The 11277-nt window shown below is 56.8% G+C and overlaps 2 protein-coding genes across 2 annotated transcripts in view; both read right to left on the bottom strand.

Moving 5' to 3' along the window:
- Window positions 1-1184, bottom strand: part of MFAP2 (microfibril associated protein 2) — a gene marked incomplete at both ends in the record, with an annotated part of 2568 nt that extends 1384 nt beyond the window's left edge. Inside the window, 2 exon segments of the mRNA XM_079545545.1 lie at window positions 100-171; window positions 1052-1184. Of these exon segments, the coding sequence (XP_079401671.1) occupies window positions 100-171; window positions 1052-1184 (205 nt within the window).
- A 184-nt stretch (window positions 1185-1368) lies between these two features.
- On the bottom strand, window positions 1369-11001 carry ATP13A2 (ATPase cation transporting 13A2; the record flags this gene model as incomplete). Its single annotated transcript, XM_079545411.1, is given in 38 exon segments — window positions 1369-1536; window positions 1642-1814; window positions 1909-1969; window positions 1971-2026; window positions 2029-2060; window positions 2203-2426; window positions 2600-2696; window positions 2797-2949; window positions 3147-3226; window positions 3300-3392; window positions 3467-3627; window positions 4338-4462; window positions 4553-4673; window positions 4745-4901; window positions 5615-5649; window positions 5652-5727; window positions 5796-5899; window positions 5902-5940; window positions 5943-6000; window positions 6076-6127; window positions 6331-6467; window positions 6550-6596; window positions 6701-6811; window positions 6885-6932; window positions 6935-7037; window positions 7129-7274; window positions 7453-7519; window positions 7938-8072; window positions 8164-8233; window positions 8388-8465; window positions 8732-8811; window positions 8887-8995; window positions 9094-9110; window positions 9112-9144; window positions 9146-9154; window positions 9231-9398; window positions 9502-9571; window positions 10967-11001. Coding segments are annotated over 38 exon segments (3528 nt in total).
- Window positions 11002-11277: the final 276 nt, after the last annotated feature.

The raw sequence follows: 11277 nt of genomic DNA, 5'->3' as shown, positions 1-11277 counted from the left end.
GAGAGGCACCGCTCGTGCTCGAGGGGGCTCACGCCTCGCCACATCCCATGCTTGGAGACAGCCAAGCCCCCAACCCTGCTGCCCCTTCCCCTTCCCCACCTGCAGAGACTGGCATTCCCCATGCCAGGCACAGCACCTCCAGCCGCAGGCTTCGCCTTCCATACAGCAGTGCTGGAGGGAGACAGGCTGGGCGATGAGCGGTTTTGCACGGAGAGACATTTTGGCAAGGACACCTGGGTTTTTTTTTTTTTTTCCTTTTTTTCCAGCAATTATATAGATATTTTTTAATTTCTCTCTCTCTTTTTTTTTTTTTTTTTTTTTTTTTTGCTAGCAAATTCCAGCTGGAAACACACTGGGGATGGCGTTGGCCAAAGTCAACTCCTGCCTGTTCTGACATCCCAGTGGTGCCAGTGGTTCCCTCTGCTTCTGCAGCATCTTCCAGCCCCAATGGAGAAGAAAATGACCCCAAATCGCACCCTGACCCACTGCCCTCCCTCCACCATCCCCCTGCCCAGAGGTTCACGGCGTTCTCACGAAAATAGCATTAATTTATTAGACGTGCTCACACCAGACCCATGTGAAATCCAGAAGTGCTACACCCTGCTCCACCCCTTTATACATTGGAATGGAGTTAAAAATAGAAATAAAAATAGAGATTTGAGGGGGTTTTAATGCTACAAAGCTCCTGCTGGCACAGCTGGAAGGCCATGCAGAAGCATCACCAGTGTGCTGAGGTCCCATGCCAAAACCTCCCACTGACCTGGAAGGGGGTGGATGGATGCCCTTCCAGCTGCTCCGATGGACCAAAGGGCAAAAATGCATGAGGTGCAATAAGGGTTTGGGCTCTGCATTGGATTCTCCAAGCCCTCGCTGCTGAAAGCTGGCTCAGAACGTCCTTGGCAAGCTGGAGTGGTTTGTAAACATTTCCTACACATCGAGGTGGCCAGCAGGGAGGGAGGGAGGTTTCCTTCACAGTGAGCAGAGCCCTGAGGCCACAGTGGGTGCCACCAACAGCAGCACAAGCAGGACCCTTTAAATTCACAGCTCTGACCAGCCACGAGGGCTTGGTGCTGGAGGCAGAAGGCAGGCGGCACCCCCAGATGGACCCCCAAGTTTTCATCTCTAGCATCTCCCACCACTTCTTTTGGGGCCACAGGACCAAGCGTGTGGTTTCTGGAGCACATGGCTTCGTGGCTGTGAGGCTGAGGGTCTCCCCATTGGGAAGATGGGACCGTTTTCATCTGCATGCTGCATCCCATGGGATGGACACGGAGCCAGGCACCAGATGCCCTCGGTGGGACCAGGAGAAATAAATACAGGAGTGCGGTGCTCCCCTGCAGAGCAGGGAGGAGTGAAGTTTGGTGTGTGCTATCTCACAGCGATGGACATCCGAGGGGTAGCAAAGAGTGGTTCATTGAGGGGCGGCCAGGATGGCTGCTGGCTCAGATCCTTCTCCAGCCTCTTGAACAGCTTGCTGGATGCTTTCTTCCGGCGCAGCTTACGCAAGCAGCCCAGCAATCCATAGTCCAGGGCAGTCTGCAGCAAAGATAGAAGTAAAACAAGTTTTGGGGGGGTTTCTTGGATAGATCCATGAGGATGGTGGTCTTAAAACTCCCCTGAGTGCAATGCTTTGCTACCCACCTCCAGCACAAAGGCAGCGAAGAAATTGAGCGTGGCAATTCCCAACAGCAGCAGCTTGAAGTTCAAGTCATCGATGTCCTGCAGCTTCAGCAGGGTTTTGGGGAAACCCAGAGGGTACAGGGTCAACCATATCAAGAGGCCGAAGAGAAGCACGAGGACTATCAGAAAGAGCACTGAGGGCGAGAAAGAAGAGGGTTGGGGGCAGGAGCTGAAGGGTTGGGGGAAAGGAGCTGCAGGGTTGGGGTCTCCCCTTGCTCATGGCCTCACCATTGGTGTAGAGCGGCTCCCGAAATGGGTACCCCTTGGACATGGCAACGGCCAAAATGAGGGTACTGGAAGCCAGTGATGCAGAAGAGGACCGTGTTCTCATAGTTGGGCAGGTTTTGGGAGCTGTCACTGTGCTGTTCAGTGGCACGTACCTAAAGAATAAACACAAAGGATCGGTGTGATGACTGAAGTTGACTTTTTAACGCCAACCCCCTCGGCTTTGGCCGGCATCATCCAAGCTGACTTTGGCCAACGACATCCCCATGGCCAAACCCACAGCGCCAGGTCCCGTACCAGCTCTGTGAAACAGTGATGAAATAGCTGAGGACTTGCACAGTGATGAGCAGAGTGGTCTGCAGGAGCAGGCTGCCCAGCACTGGGATGCTGATCAGTGCCCCTTGGGGCCGACGCACTCCCAGCTCCCTGGCAGGACCCGTGCGGCCCATCAGCACAGCCACAGTGGTGGTGATGATCAGGTCGAAGAAGAGAAACTGGAAGTCACTCAGGTTGGTGTTGATCTGGGAGGGAGAAATGGAATGCCCTCAACATTGGGGAGGTCACGTGGTGTGATAAAAATCAGAAGTAGGAAAGGCCCAGGCATCCCTGGGTATTGGTGATGGATGCAGAGTGGTCCTCCCCCACCTCCCAAGGCCCTGCTGATGCATCCCATCCCCAAGACAGATGGACTCACCGTGTAGAGCAGCAGCACGGACACAAACTGCACCAGGCTGTACAGGGCCATGTACTTAAAGACCCCAAAGGAGGTGACCAGCGAGCACCTTCCTTCCCTGCAGGCAGAACCACCATCAGCACAACACAGCCCTGCCACAAACCCCATCCCAAAGAGTAATGGAGGTGCTGAGAACCCCCCGTGGGTTCTCCCCTCACCGGATGACCGTGGGCACACACTCAATGTTGGCGTGGCAGGAGGTGAAGGGTGATGCCACGGATGCTTCAGCCTCCGAAAGGGAAATGCCCACATCAGCTGCCTTCAGTGCCCCGCAGTCATTGGCCCCATCCCCACACATCCCCACGCAGTAGCTGGGGGAGAAGCAGAAAAGGTGGATTCGTAACACTGACACAGTGGGATTTGAGGACTTCCAGGTCAAGCCTCGGTGTTTAGGATGCTTGGGGAAAGGGCAGGATGTCATCAGCACACTGAGAAAACCTCCAGTGCCCAGGAAATGCCCCAAGAAGTGTCCCCACTGTCCCCCAACCCTCAGGGCTGGGGCACTCACTCGAGCTCCTGCAGGCTGCACACCAGCTGAGTCTTCTGCTCGGGTGACATGCGGGCAAACACAGTGGCTTGGACAAGAATCTGCAAGGAGGGGATGGCTCAGTCCCAGTGACCAACACCCCACAGGTGGGATGGGGATGGGGATGGGACGCACCTTGGGCAGCAGGTCAGCAAAATGCTCCTGAAGCACGGCGAAGGATTTGCCATTCAGCGCCAGGTGCAGGCGGCCATCCCACTGCTGCCCATCCTGCAGCAGGCAGAGCAACCCATCAGCACACTCCTGGAGAAGCAACACGTTTTTGGGACTGCTTCTCAGCTCACCTCCGGCTGCTTCTCGCCCTGCGAGAGCTCCGCAGGGATGAACTTGAGAGATGCAGGCTGGTCACGGCCGGGTGGCGAAGCGGTGACAAAGACAACCCTCTCATTTGGTCCCACCATGCAGCAGCTCCTGGCCACGTTCACAGCTGTCAGCATGTTGTCTCCTGCAGGCGGTGATGGAAGTAATGGTGTAGCAGCCATGGAGCAACCAAACTTAGGCTGGCACGGTGTTTAGAGCTCTGCTGGCTTTGCTGGAACCCACCCCCAGGGCACTGTGCAGGCAGTGTATATCAAAGTGCTGACAGGATATGGACTTTCATGCTGCTGATGGTGTAACAGTGGCATAAGAGGGGTTTTGCTGCTCAACTTGCTCACCCCAGCTCTAAGGGTGTTGGTTACAGAAGCAGCCAACACCTCCCAGGCTCTCCAAACCCACCAGCAAGGCACACAAAAGGGACACGATGCAAACAAATCATGGGAATGCATATAAAATACAGTCTGGGATTCCTAATAACCCTTAACCCCAACCCCAGCCTCTAACCCTAGCACCTAACTCTAGCTCATAACCCCTAACGATTAAGGGATCCCTAATGAACCCTCTTGGGGAGTTGGACTCGATGATCTCTGGAGGTCCCTTCCAACCCCTATGATTCTATGATTCTAACCTCAGCCTCTAAGCCCAGAACCCAAACCCGTGACCCCTAACCTACAGCCTCATAACTCTTAACCCCATAGCCCCAACTCCAGCCCTAACCCCACCTCCCAGTGGATCCTCACCACTGACCCATGCTGTCAGAGCCCCGCAGCCCTCGTGCAGCCCCACGGCCTCTCCTTGCCCCCCTTCCCCAGCCCTGTCCCCCCATTGCAGTGCCACCTGTCACCATGACGGGACGCACGCCAGCGTTCCTCAGCAGTGTGATCACGGGTGCTGATTCCATCTTGAGGACATTCTTCATCACCAAGAAGCCCAGGAAGGTCAAGCTGCACTCTGCCACATCCCTGTCGGGCACAGCGAGCTGTGTGGCACCACCTCCAAAACCACACCCCAAAAACCAAATGGGACCTAAAGTCAAAGCAGCGTGCACCCACCTCGTCAGCTGCAGGGCATCCTCAAAGCTCCTCACTGTGCTCATGGGTCTGCAAGCCAACGCCAGCACGCGGAAACCATCGGCGGTGTAATGCCGCAGCACCTGGGAGAAATCCGCGGGCACTGCCGCGGGGACAGCGGGCTCCCAACAGCTCCCAAAGGCACGGGGATAGGATGGCAGTGTGGGAACGCACCCGTCTCCGTGCTGCAGAGGCTGGCCACCACCTCCGGGGCTCCTTTGATGTAGAGCCAGGTTGCGTCGTCGCCGGGCAGCTTTGCGAGGACGCTCATGCGTTGTAAGGAGGAGGAGAAGGGGAAGCGACGCAGGATGCCCACGGGAGAGCGGTGCTTCTGGAAGACGTGGCAACCCGGGGGTATGAAGCACAGCATCCAGGGATGCAATCCGGGCACAGAATCATTGAACCATTGAGGTCAGAGAAAACCTCTGAGATCATCGAGTCCAACCATCAAACCATCCCCACCGCACCCAGTTATAGCGTAACAGAATCGTTCAGGTTGGAGAAGGTCTCTGAGACCATGGAGTCCAACCATCAAACCAACCCTAACACATCCATTTATAGCACAACAGAATCGTTCAGGTTGGAGAAGGTCTCTGAGACCATGGAGTCCAACCATCAAACCATCCCCAACGCACCCATTTATGGCACCATATTATCATTCAGGTTGGAAAAGACCTCTGAGATCACCGAGTCCGACCAGCAAACCGACCCCGGGGAACCAATTAAACCATGGCAGAATCGTTCAGGTTGGAGAAGACCTCTGAGATCACTGAGTCCAACCAAACCATCTCCAACGCACCCATTTATAGCATGCCAGAATCATTAAGGTTGGAAAAGACCTCTAAGGTCAACAAGCCCAATTGCTAGCCCACTCCCACCATGCCTACTGTGTTTCTCAGAGCAGCATCTCCATGGCTCTTAACACCTCCAGGTGACCCCACCACCCCCCTGTGCAGCTGTGGCACCCCATCACCACTCCTTTGGAAATCACATTTTGCCAATATCCAACCAGGACCTCCCTGATGGATGCTGCGAGGCGCTCACCCTGCCTGGTGGCTGTTCTTCCTCAGGTGGAGGGTCATCACGGCCAAAACTTTTGTCCCAAAGCACTGCAAGCCAGGCAGCTCTCCTTCATCCTCCTCAGCCATCTCCAGGCGCTGGAAGCAACGCACAAGCAGAAAGCATTGCACCACCCTCTCCACACCAGTCCCACCGCTCCCCTTACCCATCCAGTGGATTCCATCATCTTAAGGTCCACGGGGTCCCCAACAGGCTGTCCCTGCAGCAGTGTGATGCTGTGGCAGGCGGCCAGGGCATGGAGCAGGGGGCGGCAGGCAGACGGCGCGGCTCGTGGATGATGGGCATGAACGTCCTTCCTCCAGGGAGATCACCCCCCATACATCCAACCCTTCCTCTGTCAGGGTCCCCGTCTGTAGGATGAGCACAGTAGGGCAGGAGCAGCTCCAAGCTGGGAGCCACGGCATGAAGCCACCCCAAACACTCACCTTGTCAAAGCACACCAAGCGGATCTTCCCACACAGGTTGATGCGGGGAGGGCTGAGCGTAGAACCACAGGATTATTAACATTGGAAAAGACCACTAAGATCATCCAGTCCAACCCAAACCCACCCCACGCTGACCACATCCCTCAGTGTCACATGGAACATCTCCAGGGATGGTGACCCCCACCACCCCCCCTGGGCCACCTGTACCATTGCACCACTATTCTTTCATAGAAGAAATTGTTCCTAAAATCCAACCTGATGCAGAAGATGCCACGTTTCTTCAGCCTGTTCTGGGCATAGATGGAGCCCACGGTCATGGCAGCTGGGAGAGCTGGCGGCACAATGACAGTGATCAGGTCGAGGGCACGGATGATGATTTGCCCCACGGGAACCTGGCAGGCGAGGTGCGTAAACGGGGTGAGCATCCTGATAGCTTCAGTTGATGGATCTTTATGGTTGGTGGCTTTCCCCTACCTGGTTTTTCATCATGATGAGGATGCTGTACAGTGTGCCGATAAAAGCTGTGCAGAGGGAAAAAAAAAAATGGGTTGTGGTACAAAGCCAAGCAGAGATGGGGATTCTACCACAACAAAGAGCTCGGCTGCTCCAGGCAATGCCTCCCTACCCAGCACAGCGAGGAACAGCACAAACTTCACAGCATCCTTGTAGAACTTGAAGGTCACGGGCTTGGGGTACAGAATGGAGCTGATCAGGTCACCTTTGGCTGTGCAAAACCCTATGGGATAAGAGCAGGAGGACCTCAGCATGTGCTTAAAGCCACCACTCCAATGGTGACCGCACGGTGCTACCTGTACGGGTGACAACAGCCAGCACCTCCTGCCCCACGTAGGACCTGGCTGGATGATGTGTGTCCCACAGAACAGCGTGTGCCTCTGATGCTCCTTGGGGCTATAGATGGTGCCTGCAGCCCCTCCACCATCGGGGAGAGGCGTCTTCAGCACCGGCACGCTTTCCCCTGCAGAAAAAAACCCAGAGGTGATGAGCATTGCTAATTCATCACCAGAGCGTGGATGCAAGGATGGAAGGGTTCACCGGGATGCTCTCACCCGTCAGCATGCTCTCGTTGACCATGCACTCGCCTGTCAGCAGTGCAGCATCGCAGGGGACCAGCACTCCATCCAAGGGCAGGCTGATGCAGTCCCCAGGCACCAGCTCTGCTGAGCTCACCATCGCCTCCTCTGCTGGGACAGCAGCCTTCCTTTGCACCCAGAGCCCAAACCACCCCAACGCTGTTCCATCCACCACCCATCTGAGCCCACTGGGGCGCTCCCAGGAGGAAAAGCCAAGCACGTCTCCATGAGGTGGGGTCGGTCCCATCCCAAAGGAGCCTGTGCTCATCACAGGCATCACGCTCACCTCCGTCAGCGCGGCGCACTCGGATGCTGATGGACATCCTGGCCATGTTGCGCAGCGTGGTGCTTTGCTGCAAGGGAGGGAGCTGTTAGGGGAGCCAGAAGCAGTTCAAAAAGCAAAGTAAAGCACCTCGGTCATGAGTGCACCAGGCTGGGGACCATACGTGGGATGTGGTCTAAAGGACCAGTGATGCATTGGAGCAGGCTGCCCAAGGAGGTGGTGGAATCACCATCCCTGGAGGTGTTCAGCATGGGATGTGGGTTGGTAGGCATAGTGAGGATGAATGGATAGTTGGACTGGATGATCTTAGGGGTCTTATCCAACCTTAATGATTCCATGGCTTCATGAAACCTTCTCAATGCACACTCAGCCAGCTGGCTTCAGAAAAGGGTTATTCCACTAAGCCAGATCCTTATAAAGCCCCCAGAAAGCCAGATCCCAACACAGGATGGGCTTTGTGAAGCATTTCCCAAGGTCCAACCACCAACCTTTCTCGTCTCGTAGAGGGACAGCCCCAGGGAGATGGTGGAGATGAGGAAGATGCAGGCAGCGTAGTAATAGTAGGCATCACAGACCCACAGCACGATGCTGAGCACTTGGAAGATGTAGAAGGGATTGAGCACCTGCAGAGAGGTTTATGGTCAGGATGGCAGAGGAAGCTCTGCAGCCAACTGGGGATGCTCCTGGGTCTGCAGTCCTCCCATGGGTGCTCACCTCCTCCACCAGGAGCTTGGCATAGGACTTGACAGGCACCTCGATGAGGTTTGGGCCGTAGATCTTTCTTCTGTATGGTAAAGATGGAAAGTATTCAAATGACAATGTAATGGTATATCAGGCCTTGTAACTGAGCTCCAGGCTCAGACTGAGAGATGAAATGCAAAAAAAAAACACCCTGATTGCTGTCATTGCTGTATCCTACCAATGCTCTGCATGCCCACCTGGAGCTGTGGTCCTGCTGGCCCAGCCCAGCCCGACAGAGGTGGAGCTCTGCACAGGTCCAGCCTTCATCCAAGGCGCTGGGAGCAACAGAGGGGGGAAGAGAAGGAAGAGAAACAGATTCAGAATCACTGGGAGCACAGCAGAACACACAGCACGTCCACGTCAACAAAAACCCTTTGGGAAAGAGAGAGCATCTTGTTCCGCGTGCTCAGCCAAGGCTGGGAGCAGGAACAAAAGGGGCACAGTGCAAGGATTTGTGAAGGCTTTGCAACACGCAGAGAGGCCGTGGTGTGGGTGCACGAGCAGCACATGGATCAGGATTGTTTTTGGGGAAGAGGAGTACCTGACCCTGCAGTATGCCTGCCTCCTCTCCATCCAGACGTAGCGCAGCCCCTCGAAGAGGTAATAGCGCAGGACGTTGTGCTGAGCAGAGATTGGGGGGCTTTTAAATGGCTGTAGGGGGCACAGGGGAGCAGGGAGGGGGTCTGTGGGCATCACCTCCTCCTGGTGCAGGCGGATGGTGTCCCGGCTCTCCTCCTCATCTGCCAGGCCAACAGCGATGCTGCTCTTGCGGTCCTCCAGCCTGGCCCCGTGGTGATGCTCCAGGCTGCTCGGGGCACAGAACAGACCTCAATCTCTACAAACACCAACCCCCCCCCTGCCCCCCCTCCCACTTCCCACCCATTCAACACGAGTTTCGCTCACCTGCCCTCACCCAGCATTCTCCGTCTGCACGCGTGCAGTGAAGCACTGCCCCAAATCGATCCTGCAAACACACACAGCGTCCCAATGGATGCAAGCAGGGAACCCCATCCCACTCATAACCCCCCCGTGGTGCTCACCCGAATGATGACCCAATCTGCCTGCCCCAAGGCACAAGGCTTGCACCTGGCCCGTACGTGCAGGCTGGGTCTCCAGTGGAAGAGCAGCAGCAGCAGCCCAGCGCTCAGCACACAGCACACATGGCACAGGGCCGTGCGCCACGTCTGGCTGCGGTACCCTGTCACCTCCTGCAGGAACACCAAAATGCACTCACTTATGCAATTTCCTTCCAAGCAGGATGCTCTGCCTGCTCACAAACGGGTTCCCCTTCACCCAAAGCTCTGTACGTACCATGCAGGATGTGTCTGTGTCGTGCTGCAGCGTCCCGTAGCCCGGCCGTGGGCTCCCCAGCAGCCTGCTGCTGTCTGCAATGCAAAAAGCAAATGCGTTAGGACGGCATTGAAAGCTGTGCCGGATGGGTGGCAGTGGCACGGATGGAAACAGCGGGGCACAAGTGCCACCAAATCCAATCCAAAGCCCACAGAACCCCAATGGGTGGACAGCAGGCGGTGCCAGGGGACAGAAGCTGGCACAGGGAGCGGTGCTGGGGCAGCGCCAGGCAAACCATCCCGCAGTGCTTTTCATGCTTGTTTTCCTCCCTGTCCTTTCCTCCTCGCCTGGGTGCTGGGAAACGGATGGAAAATGTGTTTTGATCCTTTTCTGTTTGCTGTTTGAGCGCCCTACTGTGCAACGTGTGCACAGCTCCACGGGTTAAGAACCTTTCTGGGGGACTGCATGACCATCCTGCCAGCACTGCAGTGACTCCCACACCACCCCAACCCCACAGCTGTGGGTTTTCTCACCTGTTCCCATCCCGGCTGCTTCCCAAAGCCCACGAATGGAGCTCCCAGCTGATTTCAAGGCACGGGATCCACCACGCTGTGCCCAGGAAGCAGCCGGTGCCAAAGAGGGGCGGGCAGAGCGTGCTAAAGCTGCACAACCAGTTTGCACACCGCAGTTTGTGGATGAGGTGTGGCCGTGCAAACACAACGCAGGGCAGCTGCTGTCCCCGCTCTTGCTCCAAACCACGGGGCTTTATTCACCCTGCGATGCTGGATGGCAATGAGAGCATCTTTCCTTTGCAAGCTCCGAGGCGCTCTGCAAGCACAACGGCCTGCAGGGGAGCTCTCTGCGCTCTGCTCTCCTGCACCTTCCAACGGGAACCCAAAGGTAGAACAGAGGAACTCAACGCCCCGCCTGCTCGCATCCGGAGCTGAGCAGCGCACCGTGCCCGGCTGCATCTCCTTGCACGGCGTAAAAGGGCCAACAGCCGGGATGCGGCCGTGCAGCTGGGGGCAGAGCTGGGGAACGAGGGAAGCAAAGAAAAGGAGAAGAGAGCAAAGCGGAGCAGAGATGCGACTTGCGGGGGATAACCGAGCCCTGGGGTCTGTGCAAACCGCAAGAGCGAGGAACAACACGGCGTGCAACCCCTGCGTGCCACCCGACCGCGGGGCTTCACCAGCGCTGCCACCCCCTCGGATCACACATCGCAGCCCCCCCCATCCTCCCATCCCCATCCTCCCATCCCCATCATCGCCCCTGACCTGAGCTCATGGCGGGGCCACGCGTGGGCCGCCCGCCGCCGCCTCGGGGCCGCGCTGAGCAGCGGCAGCGGAAGGGCGGAGCGTGGGAGCTGCCGGGGTTTGTAGTCCTCGCACCAACCCCCCCCCCCCCCCCTTCCCCGTATCATCAGCAGCATCAGCAGGGAAGCGATCCGTGCTCTGCCCCCATGGAGCCTCAGCACCTGTGTGGAAACGTGGAAATGCGGAAATGCAGCAGCTCTGCCCCCATAGGGGCTTTGCATCCCCTCCCCCATTTCGGTGATGGTTGGGGGCTGCGTGGGGCTCAGCTGCAGCAAAACCGCTGCCAGGAGCAGCCCAGCCCACCTGAGCTGCACGCACGCAGCCACCCTCGCGTCGGGTTTCTTCTGCAGGAAGGGAGACGAAGCAAATGTTTTGCTTGGGGTCTATGCTTCTCGGTGCAGAAATAGCACTCCCCAACGCGTTGTGTCCCTGCACTGCTTGCAGCCAGCCGAACGTTTGCCTTTAGGAGCACGATAACCTGCTC

The sequence above is a fragment of the Tetrao urogallus genome (genome assembly GCF_951394365.1).
Source record: "Tetrao urogallus genome assembly, chromosome: 21".
Classification (NCBI taxonomy): domain Eukaryota; kingdom Metazoa; phylum Chordata; class Aves; order Galliformes; family Phasianidae; genus Tetrao; species Tetrao urogallus.
This window is presented reverse-complemented; position numbering and strand designations above follow the sequence as displayed.